This window comes from Sceloporus undulatus, chromosome 2, assembly GCF_019175285.1.
Source record: "Sceloporus undulatus isolate JIND9_A2432 ecotype Alabama chromosome 2, SceUnd_v1.1, whole genome shotgun sequence".
Classification (NCBI taxonomy): Eukaryota; Metazoa; Chordata; class Lepidosauria; order Squamata; family Phrynosomatidae; genus Sceloporus; species Sceloporus undulatus.
In genome coordinates, this window is record NC_056523.1 from 19,776,538 (window position 1) to 19,793,436 (window position 16,899).

Consider the following 16,899-nt stretch of genomic DNA (forward strand, 5'->3'; position numbering starts at 1 on the left):
TATTATTATTATTATTATTATTATTATTATTATTATTATTATTATTATTATTATTAACCTTTATTTATGAAGCGCTGTAAATTTACACAGCGCTGTACATGCAATCTTTTTAGTTCGACGGTTCCCTGCCCTCGGGCTTACAATCTAAAAAGACATGACACAGAAGGAGAAGGGAGTGGTGGAGGGAGAGGATAAGAGGTCCAGCAGTTTCTCTCTACCTCCGAGGCCTGGACCAAGGCAGATGGACTGGAATTAAGTTACAGAGTCCCTGTGAACACATGCTCAGCCTACCCAAGGATTGCTACTAGAACCAAGATTAGACGCCCAAAGACCAGTCACAGAAGACTACAGCCTGGATATTCCATCTCAAACATCAAAATGGCAGTCCTTGAACAAAAAAACTTCAAAGGGAGGATGGAAAGAGAAATACCTGAAGTAGGACATATCCTCAAGGTCCACTCCATTGATAGATGGTTTGGACAGAGATAATGGTTTCCTGACACACTACACATAGTACAGTACTGTACTAGTTAACATCCCAGTCACAAGTAGGTTCTCATGTTCATGTTATTACATCTCTTTTCTGGTTCTGAACCCATATCAATTCAACATTTCAAGAACTTCCACTACTATTCATTCTATTCATTTGTTTATTTACTCGCCTTGGCTTTATGTAGATCTTATCTCCCATCTTTGTCTTGTAAACTTGTCACCCTATCACCATACCCACAGATTTTGCATTTCTATTACCATTGATACACTATACCCCATCCATTGGCATATATACTTCAATCCATACATCTGATGAAACAGCCTGAGCAAACAGTGCAAGATAGCACAAGCTGAGCCTATGCTATCCTGTCCCTGTCACCTGGGTTAGTCCCTGGGCGGTGCTTGGATGGGAGGGTGTTCACACACTTGTTCCTGCAGTAATCCAGGATTTGGGGCCACTCCTTACCTTTCCGGCAGGCAATCCATGTGAGAAGTTTCCCCGTTGTCCTGTCTCAGGTGGAAACAGAGCATTTGACCAAGAAAACCCCATGATAAGTTCATCTTAGGGTCACCATAAGTTGGAAGTGACTTGCCTCGTAAGGAGCGGCATAGGGAGGCCACATGGCCAGGCACCTCATTTCCATGTCAGACAGGGTGACTAGGGGGTTTCTCAGATGCATTGCCCACTGGAAAAGTAAGGTGCATGAAGGGGGCCTGTCCAGTTTTGCTGCAGTTTCTTAGTAACTCCACAAAAAACCAGGGCTGTTTTGCCCCAGGTAAATCACCACAGGGTCAAACCAGATCCTTTGCATCTATGTCTGCACAGGCAGGATTGGGCCCAATCCTGCCACAGGAGTTTTGGACTGCACCATCTAAACTAAACTAGAGACTGTGAGGAAGCTGGGCTATTTGGCCCATGCAGATAACCCGTAAGAAAGCTTATGCTATAAACAACTTTCTTTCAGTCTCAAAGGTGCTGCAAGATTCCTCTGTACACTACAAGATGGTTTGCAAGAGGGACTATTGTGGAAATTGTTAGTACCTGTATTGCTTAAATGGTTACATATACTGTACCTGTTTTTGTCCTGTTTCTCTAGATGACTTGAAAGATATCCCTGAGCTGCCAAATAAGCCTCATGAATCAGAGAGCTGGTATGACATCTCTCTTTCACTTTCCTGCCTATGGCTTTTGATCGTCACAATTCCAGTAAAGTCATAGCATTAAGAAAGCTACAAGGAAGAACAGAACTATCTACTCCAAGGGTGGGCAACTTAGGGCAATTGGGAGGGCCACATCGGCTCCTCCTGGAACCTTGGAAAGCTGCACCCCCCACCTTAAAAAAACACCCCTACACCTTCTAGGGGAAATTGAGGTGTCATTTTGCCTCCCCCCACCAGTCACAACAACAAAAACAATAACTACTACTACTACTACTACTACTACTTTCATCTATCCATCCTGCCTGCCTGCCTCTCCCCATGGATCGAGGCAGAGTAGAACATATACACAATATCAGTTAAAGCACACTAATTAAAACATGTGACACTTTAAAAGGACAAATAAGACGTACACATTTTAAAACAATCCACATTTAAAATTCATCATCTAAATTTATAATTTAAAAAATCATCTGTATAACCCTGCCAGAAGAGACAGGTCTTCAATGCTGTTTTAAATTCAGACTGCCTTTTCAGCTGTTGAATCTCCTCTGGCAGATCATTTTACAGCGTAGGGGTGGCTGAAGAAAACATCCTGTGGCTGACACTTGCCAACCTAGTCCTGGCCAAATGGAGTAAATGTCTGCCACAGTACTGAATGTATGGGGCAGATTATTTGGAAATATGCAGTCCCATAGGTAACCTGGACCCAAACCATGTTGGGGCCTAAAGGTGATAACCAACATTTTGTACCTTGCCTAGAAACTAATTGGCAGCAAGTGGAGTGATTTAATTTTGGTGTATCATGATCACTCCTGGATGTCCCAGTAATCAATCTGGCTGCTGTGCTTTGAACCAACTTAAGTTTCTGGACTTGATACAGAGGTAGCCCAATATACAGCACATTATAAAAGTCCAGTCTTCAGGTTGCCAGCATGTGCACTACCATTTTTAGGTTCTCCACCACTAGGTAGGGCCCAGCTGGTGTAACAGCTGAAGCTTGATAGTAAGCATTCCTGACCAGATGCCTGAGTAAGCATCTATCTGAGCTTTTTGCTTGCCTTGTCAAGAAAATCCTGTTACGGTCACCATAATTCAGAAACAACTTGAAGTCACACAACAATAATTATAACACCACACACCAAATTGTAGCATCACATACCAAATCTTTTAATTGTCATATCTGTTTTCAAGGCTCCTTAACCTGGCTTGCCATAGGTTAACCAAGGCACAAGGAAAGAAGCACCTTAACTCAACAATCTTCATTGCTTTCTGTTTCTGGACCCATTAACCTTTATTAACTTTTAAAGCTCTAAATGGTTTAAAACCAGGTTATGTGAAGGTGTGTTTCTATTCATATATCATCTTCCCCAATCACTGGCATCTTCTGAAGTCTTTCTTGGTTTGTACCCACCAAAGGAGTTGATGCAAAGAGCTATCAAAGCTATCCTTTTTCTAGGAGGCAGAAGGCAACCTTTTATGCTTGTGGTTACGGAATGGCTTTCCCAGAGAAATTCACTTGAAGCCTATGTTGTGTTCTTTTCGGCAGCAGGTGAAGAAATACTTATTATCCTAAGGTTTTTTCCCCCTAAGTTTATTGAGAATATACATTAAGCACATGGAGCATTTTTAAAAGCAGTGCCTAGAAATCAAGTGGTGTTGTTGTGTGCTGTCGAGTCATTTCGGCTAACGACATGTACACCGCTTTGATCGTTGGAAAAGCGGTTAATAAATAAACATTTAATTTTATTTATTTTTTATTTCTGACTTATGGTGAATGTAAGGCAAATCTATCATGGGGTTTTCTGGGGTTGAGAGTGTGTAACTCACCCAAGGTTACCCAATTGGTTTCCATGGCTGAGCAGGGCATCAAATCCTGATCTACAGAGTTGCTTTACTATTCTCAAATGACTACACCACCCTGACTCTCAGAAGATATGTATACTTGCCACCATTAGCTGCGGAACCCTGTGACTCCTCTGATTGTCAGAATGGTGTCCTCTTTTTCTCCAGTAGTCCGGACAACACTGCCATCAACCAGCCAGACCACCCAGGACTGGCCCTCTCCAGACAAATGGGAGGTGCAGTTCATCCTCCTGAAGAGCCTCTACATTCAAAGGTGGACCTCCAAACTCCCGCTGCTCCAGATCTTCCAGAAAAGACTAAGAACTGTGGTGAATTTACTGTTGTAAACAGCCATCTCACCTGTAGAAGTGACTCTTATGGGGCCGGCCAGCCTCTGCAGCAGAACAAGAAATGGTACAATCTGACCAGGAATTCACGGCAGGTGAAGCCACTCTGCATGGTAGCAGGAGGACCCTATGAAGCCAAAAGGCTCTACCACAAGTATTTATATAGCAACACTAGACCTTGGTGAGAGGAGGGTCCTGAAATCATGGTTGTATTAAGACAACAACAATCTTCCCAATATGAACAAAAGCGCTGAATTGGCTAAGTCTTACATCTTGTCAATATTTATTGCCTTAGGTCAAACATGGGTTTCTTCCCTTTTTTTTCCTATTAGATTAAGCCAAAGTGCCAACATGTCTCCTTATATCTCCTGCCATGGAAAAGCCTGGTAACTGTACCATTCGTTATACCTCTAACTCACTTTCTGTAAGAATTGTGGTAAGTGTTTGGCCCACCAGATGTTTTGAACTTCAACTCCCAGAACTCCCAGCCATTGTGGCTAATGGTAAAGGATTATGGTAGTTGTAGCCCAAATATCTGGATGGCTCATGCTTTGTCTCTGCTCTTCTATATGTTAAATGTTGTGATGGATGTTCCTTGAATTAGCTGTTCCTGAATTTTATGAAACTGGAATGTTGGCACTGAGATTTATCGGTCAAATTTCACTATGATGTGTCTGCATCTTTAAAAAACACCCACCCACCCACCCACTGAACTATTGCCAAACATTACTCAGATTAATATACCGACTTGCCATATAAACTCAGGAATTAAAGCCTGAAGTAAATTTTTAGATATTTTATTTCAAACTCCCATTTGGGAATTCCATGGTATGTTGATCATATCACAAACTTTGAAAGCATAACTTTGGCAAAGGAAAGGCCACCCTACGTTTAGGATCTGCCTGTGTCCTGACTATTAAGAATGGTAGGAAGAAAAATTTATAAGGGATAAATAAAATGTGCAATAAATCAATTTAATCCGATTTAATCAAAAGGGAATGAACACTTCTCGCTTCTGCTTAATCTGGATTTAAATTCACATATTCCAGTTTGTTTACTTTTCCAATTGGACTAAATTAATCCACCCAAACAGTGCCTTTATTAGAGAGCTTAATTCCAATAAGCCAAAACTAAAATTAAATCAATTAGCATTTTTATTTAGCTTATTGAGTGTAACACAAAACCTGTATTCAGAATTCAGATTTGAATCCTTTGACTCTTACATATTCATTTGCTTATTGATCTGATTTTCAATCAGATTTTTATTTATTTTATTTTTTATTTATTTCTAGGATTTATACCCTGCCTTTTTCCCACAATGGGGGATTGTTTTACAATATATTTTAAAAAGACAGAGCTAAAATATTGATTACAAAATCCTTGTACAAAATAGCCTTATTATTATTATTAACATTTATTTACATAGCATTGTAAAATTTTATACAGCGCTTTACACACAAGAGATAAAATAGACTTAAAACCTGCCAGACGGCGTACAATCTGCAAACCAAAGTTAAAAAATTAAGGCATCATATAACAAAATACTGACAATTATCATTACAGCCTGAGTGATGGTCCATGCAGTGCCCCATTTTATGGTATTTTTGAAACTACCCCACACTTTATAAAGTGTGACATACTGCTACCGACCATCCTTCAATCATTTCCCCCTGCAAAATATACATGGACCTGATTCTTTCCAGTTGGTACTCACATGCACTTTCAAACTGAAGAAGCCATCTGTATAAATGGCCTTTTAGCCATAGGACTTGCATCCATTTAATCATGGACCCATTTAAGCAAGTGTGCATTCAGGCCCTGGTGCTGCAGCTACCTGTCACCGCTTTCCACAGGCTGGAAAGACATAAGTTGGTATGTTAGCCACATTCGCCAAGCAATGGGAATGAGAGTAAATATAATACCTCAAGTTTTCTGACAAGCAACAAGCTCTCTTAGGATTATGATTGAGTTGGGTACCATGTAGGCCTCAAAATGTTAGTGGACTGCAACCCCTATGATTCTTGCATGGTTGTCTATGTTGTTTGGTGGGTAATGGGAGCTGGACTCCAACATCATCTGCAGGGGCACCTGCTCCCCACCTTTTATTTGACAGTGTCATTACCATTAATAGTATGTATCATCTTGACTGAATTGTGTCTTTAAGAGTTTTAACACTTTTAGAGACTGGATTGTGGTAGGTCCTTCCATCCAGTTCTTTTAAGTCGTATCATATTGCTTTTTTAAATAAGACTTTATATGGAGCATTCTGCGTAGATACATGATTTTGAATTATACCATTAAATACAGACTTAAATCACCAGCAGAAAAGAAAATTGCCTTTTTTCCTTAGGAGTGTCTTTTGCGGAAAAGAGCAAGGTGTCTTGTGGGTTATTTCATGCTGAGAGTGCAAAGACTCAGCAAGACTTTATCTGCTGTAACAAAGCGTGTTGCAATAAAATATTGGCCTTCAACTGAGGAAATCTCATGTGTTTTTTTAAAGCTTCATAACTGGGAGGAAAAACAATATACATTCCAAAAAGCAACCTCTGATTTTGCCATTTTATATAAGGGACACCATTGTACTATACTGTTGTATTTAATGGGACTGGAGCATCCATGGATTTTGGTATCTATGGGAGGTACTGGAACCAAACTCTAGCCGATACCAAGGGGCCACTGTATTTCTTTCTCCATAATGAACTTTGAACAAACACTCCGATATTTCACAAATGAAAATTGGACATGTGTAGCCGAGCAATATCAAAGCGTGGCCAGGATGGGAAAGGTTATTAATAAGGAAGAACAAAATAAGAAGAGTCTGCAGCAGTTCGCTTTGGACTGAGCCTACTGGAAAGTGAACAATTCTGCTCCCTCCTTTCCGTTCCTCCTTCCTGAGTTAATTGAGAGCAAAGTACTTATTAACTTTGGACTCATTTGCAGCAACTGAAGTAAGCTGAGGACAAAGAGATAAAGCGGAAGGAGAGAGAAACTGGGACAGCGGGACAGCAGAGGATTAATTGGACTATCCATGCCAAATCAGGACTATGGGAGGCTATGTTTGAATTTGCCATTCTCATTTTAACCCTGTTTATTTGGGTAACTTGTGCTTTCTGTGTGTCTTTGCATTTAGATGCACAGATGTCCTTTTTTCTAGTTAAAAGGGTCACTACTTCAAAGAACTGCAACAAAAGCAGCCTGTAAACTCTGCCTGCCTTTGCATTATTTTATATGCTAATAGCAAACTCAGTTGCCCAAGCAGGAATCCTTTTGATAACAAAACCTGTAAAAAGACGGTATCAGCAAGAGAAGGGAAACCACAAGGCTTACAAATAACCTTTAAGGGCAGGGGAATTCCCATCCTAGTGAGGCAGGAGTCATCAAAAACACATTGCAGACTGAGCATGTTGGGCAGCTGTTGGAAGGAATGGAGAAAAGGACAAATTATTTTGGGGGAAAGATTGGTCGGCAGGGATCCTGAAGCAGAAGGCTCCACGCCACCATGTTTTTTGTTGCATCTAAACTGTAAAACGAATGCAGTTTGATACCACTTTAACTGCCATGCCATGGCTGCATCCTATGGAATCCTGGGATTTGTAGTTTTATGAAGCACCAGCACTCTTTGGCAAAGAAGGCTAGAGACCCTGCAAAACTACAATCTCCCAGATTCTATAGGACTAGGGAGCTACAACACTTAATGCAAAATTCACAGTACAGTGTATACCTTTATGGGGACAACCAAAATGCACAAAATACATCTTGCAAGCTTTTAAAGCTCCACTGGCTTCTTCAGGCAAAGATGTTAAAAGAGAAAGAAAAAACATGACAGCATTGGTCAGGGGCCTGCATTGTGTCACAACGTTGTAGCTGCTTTCAGTCCAGGGGGTACTTTCAGGAAGGCCTCTTCTGCCCTTCTGGGAACTCCAGAAAACAAATGTTAAATTAAATTTTAAAAGTTAAATACTTTTGAAGAGGAAATGCTTCTCTCAAGTTCCAAACACTTAACACAGTTTGAAACACATTCAAGTGCTGTAGCTCCATCCTATGAAATCCGGGGAATTTCCACAGTGAACACCCAGAGTGTGTTGTTGTTGTTGTCGTTGTGTGCCTCCAAGCCATTTTTGACTCTTAAAGTATCATAGGGTTTCCTTGGCAAGATTTGTCCAGAGGAGGTTTGCCCTTGCCTTTCCCTGAGGCTGAGAGAGTGTGACTCCTTTATTATTATTATTATTAACCTTTATTTATGAAGCGCTGTAAATTTACACAGCGCTGTACATGCAATCTTTTTAGTTAGATGGTTCCCTGCCCTCGGGCTTACAATCTAAAAAGACATGGCACAAAAAAAGAAGGGAGTGGTGGAGGGAGAGGGTATATATAAATATGTAATATATTATATTTATAATGCATTGTATATTTTATATAATATATTAATTATATTTATTATATACATATATTATATTTATAATGTATTATATAATAATTATATATGTGTATATAGTATAGTTATATATATTTCCACTCTTTTTGACATGGAAGTTTCCATCAGCTGCGCTTGAGGACCGGAAGTTCTAACGGAGAATCTTGCAGACTGATCTCTCAGGCCTTTCCTCAGTGTCTCCTCACGGCGCATGCGCAACGACGCACTAGCACGGGCGGCACGTCCCCAAGGTTGCGCTGGCTCTCACAAGTTCAGAGCGGAGGACGCAGCAGCATCTGCGGCGACGAAGACGGCACATGCGCAGGGCCTTCCTCCTTCAGCCAAGGAGACAGCGCTACTGCGCGTGCGCGCACTGCGGACCCCTCGACGACTGGCGCAGGCGCAGTGGCTCAGCCGGCTGAAGCGGGCGGATTCTGAGGCTAGAGGCGCCGGGGCTGGAAGAGGAGGAGCGGAGCAGAGGAGGCGCCCCGTGTCCGCCTCATGTATCAGCGGAGCCGGGCGGTGGCTGGGCGCCTCGGGCCCCGGTGCCCTTGGAGATGGGAAGGGAGCGGCCAAGGAGGGCTTCGGCAGCAGGGCCAGGGAGGGACAGCGAGGAGCTGCCACCGGGCGCGGCCGAGGGTGAGAGGAGACTGGCCAGGAGGGACGGGAGGGGAAGGGGGTGGTCCAAGGGGCGGGGCCAAGAAAGGGCGTGGTTTATGGCGTCCTGGCCCCGCCCTTCTCGGTTGTGATGGGAGGGGCGGCGGGTGCAGTGCCCAGGGACGTCCTCCATTCCCCGGACGCGTCCTCCACTTCAGCCTTCTGTCCGGGAGGAATGCCCAAGTGTCCTCCATTTTGAGCACGACCTAAGAAGCATGCATTTAATATTTATATTAGTGCTTTTAGCATTTTATTTTCTGTCCAAGAGGAATCCCCAAGTGTCCTCCATTTTGAGCAGGACTAAGAAGCATGGATTTAATATTCATATCAGTGTTTTTAATAGCAGGGGCCTCAAGGGCCCTCCAGTCCAACCCCCTGCTATTAAAAACACTGATATGAATATTAAATCCATGCTTCTTAGTCCTGCTTCTATGATTTCTATGATCCAAGAAGCAAACCTAAATGTTGCCATTTTATGTCAGGTATATCCTTTTACTACGCCACTGTATATAATGGGACTTGAGCATCTATGGGTTTTGTTATCCATTGGGGGGGGGGGGGTTCCTGGAACCAAACCTCAATGGATACACCAAAGGCCCATTGTAGGATGTTGGTCTATCTCAGTGGTTCACAAACTGAGATACACCAGCTGTTTTGGACTTCATTTCCCAGAAGTCCTAGCCACCTTGATCCACGCTCAGGCATTCTGGGAAATGAAGTCCAAAACATCTGGTGTACCTCAGTTTGTGAACCACTGAGATCAACCAACTGGTGTATCAGAAAGCTGCCAGTGGGTTGCTCTCCTTTCCTAAGATCTGATGCTAACTAATAGCATAGAAGGGTTGCAGCATCTGTTTCTTCCCTAAATACCAAGCTAGTCTCAGGCATAGGAACAAGATAGTACTCTGTATGAGGAATCAGACATGAGTCTGGTTTTCTTTTGAGTTTTTGGAAAGACAGTCCATTTCCGTTGCCAGAACCATTGGGTTGGTAATGGTTAATAAAGACTAGGAAAAATGAAAATTTTGCTCCTTCTAAAAAAAGTGAATTGTTTGATCTGTATACCTTACACAGATTAAGCAACTTTTCCTTTTCTTTGATGTATGGTCCAAAATGCACTGCAGAAATAATCCAGTTTGAGACTGTTTTAAGTGCCCTGTCTCAGTGCTAGGAAATCCAAGCAATAGTAGATTATTGTGGGCCTGGCAGAGGCGGCTAAATGCCTCACAAAATTACAGTTCCCAGAATTTCCTACCCTTGAGCCAGGGCAGTTAAAGCGGTCTCAGACTGCATTATTTCTGCAGTGTGCTTTGGACCGTATGTTAGTCATGTAGACTGGAGGACAGGCAGGGCATGTTTACAGGCCGACTTTCCCTTTCTCAGGAGAGCCAAGGGCATATTCAGTTCCGCTTGGCAATCTAGGATTCACTATCCTCAAATGCCTCCTTTCTTTGTTCATTCTAGGACCTCAATCCTTCTTGGGATAAACTACCTCCAGGGCTTGTCCCTTCCAGTTCGGTAGGGCCGACATTCCACTCCCTGTTCATCAAGAAGAAGCCACCGGAGTCTCGCAGCAGCCTTCCGGTTCTGTCTATGCCTACCAGAAGCAACTTTGCCGTTGTCAGCTGTACTGAACTGAAGACCAGCCTTGGCCCATTGACGCACAATCTAGAAACAAGGGGCCTTTCCCGTCCCACTATGCTCTCCCCACCTGAAGGCATGGAGGATGTCATCACCCTGGTGAACGGGAGGCAGGAGGATGACATTGTGGTGCAAGATAGCGAAGGCCTGGATGGCGCCTCTTTGGACTCTCTGCATAACCTGTTTCATGGTTGGCAGTACCACTCACCTTACCAGGCTCCTGAGGTAGCCTTGGGTCCCATCACACCCTTCAGAGCCACTGCTGGCACCCCCTCTCCAGCCAGTTCTCCAGACAGGGATGACCCCAGCATGGAGGAGCATCTCGCAGTCATGCATCAGAAATTGCGGAGTGAGGTACAGTAATAATAATTATTATTATTTATACCCTGCCTCTCCCCAGAGGATCGGGGCAGGTTACAATAAAAAATAAAACACACTAAAATAATAACACAACCCCTAACCCACAAGTAAAATAAAGTATGAGTAGATCTTACATGCTTTAGGGCTTAGTACCTTCCTTTTATCAATAATAATAATAATAATAATAATAATAATAACAACAACAACAATAATTGTCATGCCTCCAGAGCATCTTTGATTGATGCTCTGGAGATATATATTTAGTTGAGATTATATTAGCTTTTCTAGGTATTAGTTTAGAAGGGGAAATCGAGATCTTGTGGGAAATCCCAGGGTCTTACGCTGTCTCCCTCTAGTTAGTTTCAGTGTGTAGTAAGATTTCAGCCAAGTCAGACCTGGAGAGAGTATGTTCCTTTGACAAAAAGATAAGTCCACAAAAGAATAAAGATAGTCCTCAGAAGAAGAAAGATAGAATCCACCAAGAACAGAGCAAGGTATTTAGGAAGGACTATTAAGAAAGAAGAAATCAGTTTCATGTTATTTGTGTTTATAACCAGTAAAGCTTTTGAAACTTTAGAAATTTGTGGACAAGTCTTTTGTTCTGGCTGTGATCCCGAGAGCCAGAGGCCTTACTACACCCAAAGTCCATAGTATTGCTCTTGGGACAAAACAATAATAATAATAATACAGTGGGCCCTTCCTTTACGCGGGGGATCTGTTGCGGACTTCCCCTCTTAGGGGAATTTCACCTATTCTCAAGCCCCATTTAAATGAATGGGGCTCGTGCACGCAGCAGCGCGGCGGTGGCATGCGCTATGGGCGCGCATGCCATTGCCCCTTCTGGGGCACGTTTGCCCTTCTTCCGTATAACACGGGCGCACTGTATTTATATTCCGCCTCTCGAAGCAGATTGAAGTGGCTAACAATGATAAAACAACATTAAAATACAGTAAAACATCATAACCCATAAACCCTCCCATCTGCAATAACATTACATTTTAATTATAAACTAAACAGGGACAATTGAGGGGCAATCGATGGGAAGCCACTTAGATTCTAGTCTGGGAAAGCCTGCTGGAAGAGACACGTCATGACTGCCTTTTTGAATCAGTCAAGACTGACAGTATGTCAGATCTCCTCTGGCAGGCTATTCTGTAACTTGAGAGCAGCAGAAGAAAAAGTCCTCTGGGTAACCACTGCCAGCCTAGTTTTTGCTGGCTGTAGTAAGTAAGAAGACTTCCTGGAGATAGGCTAGTTTATTCTGAACTTGGTGTATAACTTTTAATGTTGTAAGCCACCCCAGTTGCCTTGTTGTGCAGAAGGATTTATGTTGTGCAGAGGGAATAATAATTTATTATTATTATTATAAGATAAGGGATTACATCCCAACCTGGGTAGTATCACAAATGGCTTGTGCAGCAGTGAAGATCTCCTTGTTCTGAAAGATGACTTTCCAGGGAAGTATAAAATTATTTTATTATTATCATTTTGTTTACTTATAATCCATTTTTCTCCCAATGTAGGGATTCAGAGTGGCTAACAGCAAATTTAAAGAACAGTGCAATTTAGAAATAATACTAACACATTTTAAAAGAATAAATATAAAGTTTAAAAAACAAGCAATTTAAAAATTTAGAACAATTACACAGTAAAAATATTAACATGTATCAAAGGTAGAACATCTGCTTTATCCCAACTTCAGTCCTTGGCGGGTTACAGACCACCAAAAAGTGGCGCTCTTCTGCCGCCGCCGGTTGCTGCGTCCGGGAACCGCAGCAGCCAAACCGTGCGGTTCCCGGACACAGCGAAGAAGAAGTGCCAAAATGGTGCTTCTTCTTGCACCCTGGATGGGACGCCACGAGGCGCTACTTGCACACTCGCGGCGTCACATCCGGCGCGCCACGTGCGGACGCTGTGCGTCCGATACGTCAAAATGGTGGCGCCCGTGTGTCGGGTGCCACCATTATTACGCCCCCATCACGTGCTAGGGGTGAGGCCGGCATGGACGCTAGGTTCTCGGCCAACCCCTAGCACGTGACGGGGGCGCCACAAAGGCCCGTTTGTAATGGGCCCTTGGCATCTCAGGTTAAAAGGATCAGATAATAATGAGTTGGTAAAGGCCTTTGGCTTGAGATCTTGGAGAATTGCTACCAGATACAAAACTGGAGTTGTGGGGTGTGCATTAGCTGCTTTATATTTTGTAAAGATTGGATAGAATTATTAATAAACACATTGCTCTAAAATTTGAAAACAAAGTTTAGGTTTTTCCAGTTGTGGAGAGTATTTTCAAAGCTTGGTTTGGAGGGGGGGGGTTGTTTTTTGTTTTGCTTCTTTGCTGGTGTGGGAATTGAGACAATTCACTTCACTTGCAGTAACTGCTCTATTTGCCTAAAAGAGAAAAGAGGTGGGACTTGCCAGTGTTGAGATATACCAGAAGAGATGAGGTGGTGGCAGCTACACCTAGGGCTGCACGCAGAGTTTGTGTGTATGTATGTGCACAAGAGAAAGGAGGAAGTTCACTTTTCCTGCAATGAGATCCTTCTTTCTTACCCTAGAATTTAAGGCAAAACTAAATCTTGGGGTGACTCAGGGTCAGGAAATTCTGGTGCCGCATCCAAGATTTAGTAAAAGTCCCATACATGAGTCTCTTGGGATCTTAGTCATTTCCTTATTTAAATGTATACATCTAAAACTGAGAATTAAATCAAAATACTGTACCACATTCTGAAACTTCACTTTCTACACTGAAAACTGAAATGTTGACTTTGTTTCAGATTAACAGGGCAGAGGGCATCCATGTTTCTTATCAGAGGAAGCTTTGGGCAGGAATCTCACATTGTTCATTATTCTTCTTGTCCCCCCCCCCCCGCCCCCATTCACACCAGTTACCAGGCTTCTTCCTGAAGACACATGACTATGAAATCTATTCCCAGGATGTAGAGTTCATCAATGAAATTCTACATCTGAGAACACGGTAAGTTCTGGTGATGGGAGTCAGAAAATATCTGCTTTGTGTCACTGGAGAACTGTTAATATTTTGGCCATGTTGCTAACAAGGACTCCAAAAGCCATCATTGCTCCTTGATGAAGCGAAAAGGTTTGGTAGAGTCTTTAAAGTATATACAAGGGAACAGTCACTTTAAGCTCACAGAGGTTTTCCTCCCCCTATGGGGGGGGGCCTCTCATGTCTAGCTATTGAATACCCTAGGGATTCCAGAGGCAGCATGTGTCATTGCCCTTATCCACATTTTTGCAAAGCAGGACCAATCACAGGTGTAGGCTAGTGCCCTATCTGACCTTTTGTGTTTTATATATATATTTTCAATCTCATCCTAACCTGTTTCTCACTTCTCTCCATCTTGACCCTTTTCTTCCTTTCTGGACATCTTATATACCTGTCCAGATGTTACATACTAAGCCCCAACATCAGTCAGAAATAGAAGTAAGTCTTAATTTGGTTTTCATCCACATGCTGGCTTGTTTTTTGGGAGTGAACAGTTGCCTGCCAGGAGGGTCTAGGGTGAGAATTGCCCCTCACACCCTCTGAAATTGCCCACCTTGATGTTGTTTGTTGTTTTGTGCCTTCAAGTCATTTCTGACTTATGCCAATCCTAAGGTTACCCTGTCATGGAGTTTTCTTGTTAAGATTTATTCAGAAAAGGTTTACCATTGCCTTCGCTTGACGCTGAGAATGTGTGACTTGGCCAAGGTCACCTAGTGGGTTTGATGGCCAAGCTGAGAATCAAACCATGGTCTCCAGAGTCATAGTCCAACACTTTAACCACTACACCACGCTGGCTCTCTATAGAAGCTAATTATTGGTTATCAGTGGCTTAACAAGGCTTGGCATGGAAGGTGGCACATAAGTACTTTAAACAATAAATATTTTTTCATTATCCTGACAAGCTCTAGATAGGGGAAATTTGCTGTGGGTTGGTGGATGAGACCATAAGCTGTCTTGTGAAGAGAGGGTAAAAAAGGAAGCTGAAAGTATGGCATGCAACTTGAGGTAGTATTATGAACCGCCTGCTTTGACTGGGATGGGAGATGTATAACATTCTCTGTCTGGAGGGATGGGGAGACAATATGGTGTGTGAACATAGGGAATGGACCTGTGTATGGTAGAAATCCATGGTGAGATTATTGCATAATGTTGTGGGGTGTGTGTGTGTGTGTGTACTCGTGCATATTTGCGTTTGCATATATTATTTTAGAGAGAGATGAGGGATTCTGCCATGTTGATGATGTACAACAATTTCCCATCTGAACCTAATGGTTTGTTATCTTTCCCCCTTTCCACCTCCACTGCCAGTGGCCGACCCATGTACCAAATGGCACTGACCTTTTGCCGCTTTGTGGCCTGGAACTATTTTGCTGATTTGCGCATGGAAGTACTAAACGTGACACAGCACCCAGAGAACTGGAGCATACAAGCCCGGTGGCGGATTACAGGGCTGCCGTTCCATGTTCTTTTCCTCCGCTTCTACAAGAAGGACAAGAGTGAGCTTTACAGGTGAGGCATCTCATGTGATACTATGCTCTCTCTTAAGCATGAGCAACCCCAGAGAAAAGTCCTTCTGATGCCTTACCTCCTTCTTATAAGTGGTGCTTCTGTCTTGAACTGAAATGGAACTAGAATTGAACTGATCTCTGATTCTCATTTCTTTGTAGAAAAGTGCAAAGGTTTGAGAATATTTTAGATCAGGCCTGCTTTCTGTAAACACTCTACTGTTCTTGGACAGGCTTGTCATGGCTAGGGTTAAACAGCCACAGATAATTCTAATGAAATTAGTGTATTCAAGTCATTGGGTTATGGTGTCAGTAGACATGGCTCAAGCCTTTAAAATGTAGTAAGATAGTCAGCTTTTATATTGGATAGCTCTAATAGTTTGAAGTCACTAAAATGGTCATTTGCCTAACATTTTGTCTTTTTAAAATTCCCCTTCCAGAACCTATGATGCCTATTCCACTTTCTTTCTCAATTCAGAAGGGTTAATTAAATGTCACAGGGTAAGCAAGGTGAGTTTCAGTGCATACATACTATTTCAGGGGAGGTGGTGACATATTCCCCAATTTGTTCAAGCTTACTTGGGCCTTAACAAAAGGTGAAGTGCTTTCTGCTCATCTACCAGACTAACATTGGGCTTTCTTTCCTTTCAGCTGATGCCATCCCAGCCTCTCATGAACAAGCTGAAGAAAGTTGTACTTGCGTCCTTATTGGGCCTCGGGCTGTCAGATGAGAGGCCATCACTTCTACTATTTTTCTCAGCATTGTCTAGCAAAGAGCAGGAAGCACCAATAGGCTGTAGAGAGAGCTGAAGTCCAATGCTATCTTGTCCTCTTCCGAGTATCTGTCACAGCTAACCTACCACATTGCCAGGTGTGGCAAGGAGAATGCCACTAGCAGTTAATTGTGTATCCATGTTGCCTTTGTATACATAGTGTGGGCTTTGCCTCATGTTGCTGCTGTCAATTGCACCAGCAAGTGCTGTAAAGATGGTTGTAATTTAATATGTATATAATAAAAAAAGAAAGATTTATGTTGAATAGACTGAGTGAACCAGCAGTACTCTCAAGTAATGCATTGGATTTCAACTGCTATAAGGAAGCACAAGGTTAACGCTCAGCTAACATATTACAGTGGTACCCCGGGTTACGAATTTAATTCGTTCCACCGCCGCTTTCGTAACCCGAAATGCTTCGTAAGCCGAAAAAGCCATAGGCGCTAATGGGGAAAAGCCGCGATTTCGTGCGAAATAGCGCCGAAAAGCACCAATTTTTTTTCCGTAACCCGAAAAAACCTTCGTAACCCGGAACAGTTTTTTTAAATGGATTTTTTTCGTAACCCGGAAATTTCGTAAGGCGGCGCATTCGTATCCCGGGATACCACTGTACTGCTGCTTAACAGGAAAGGCCTCATTTTATAAAACCTTTCACCTGCTAGCAGATAGTGGACAAAATGTTGGCAGCCTGAAAAATGGGATA

The 16,899-nt window shown here is 42.7% G+C and overlaps 2 protein-coding genes across 3 annotated transcripts in view; both read left to right on the forward strand.

The window, feature by feature from the left end:
• Nucleotides 1-6,317, forward strand: part of ATAT1 (alpha tubulin acetyltransferase 1) — a 46,346-nt gene extending 40,029 nt beyond the window's left edge. The window contains exons 11-12 of one of the 2 annotated variants that reach the window (XM_042447346.1): nt 1,590-1,644; nt 3,664-6,317. In XM_042447346.1, the coding sequence (XP_042303280.1) occupies nt 1,590-1,644; nt 3,664-4,027 (419 nt within the window). In that variant the 3' untranslated portion in view covers nt 4,028-6,317. The remainder of the gene's footprint in view (nt 1-1,589; nt 1,645-3,663) is intronic. The other variant, XM_042447347.1, reaches the window with a different exon arrangement.
• A 2,177-nt stretch (nt 6,318-8,494) lies between these two features.
• On the forward strand, nt 8,495-16,461 carry C2H6orf136 (chromosome 2 C6orf136 homolog). Its single transcript, XM_042447350.1, has 6 exons — nt 8,495-8,895; nt 10,378-10,908; nt 13,800-13,888; nt 15,227-15,427; nt 15,864-15,933; nt 16,075-16,461. Exons 1-6 carry the CDS (start codon nt 8,758-8,760, stop codon nt 16,231-16,233), a joined length of 1,188 nt encoding a protein of 395 aa, XP_042303284.1. The 5' UTR covers nt 8,495-8,757; the 3' UTR covers nt 16,234-16,461.
• The last annotated feature ends 438 nt before the right edge of the window (nt 16,462-16,899 follow it).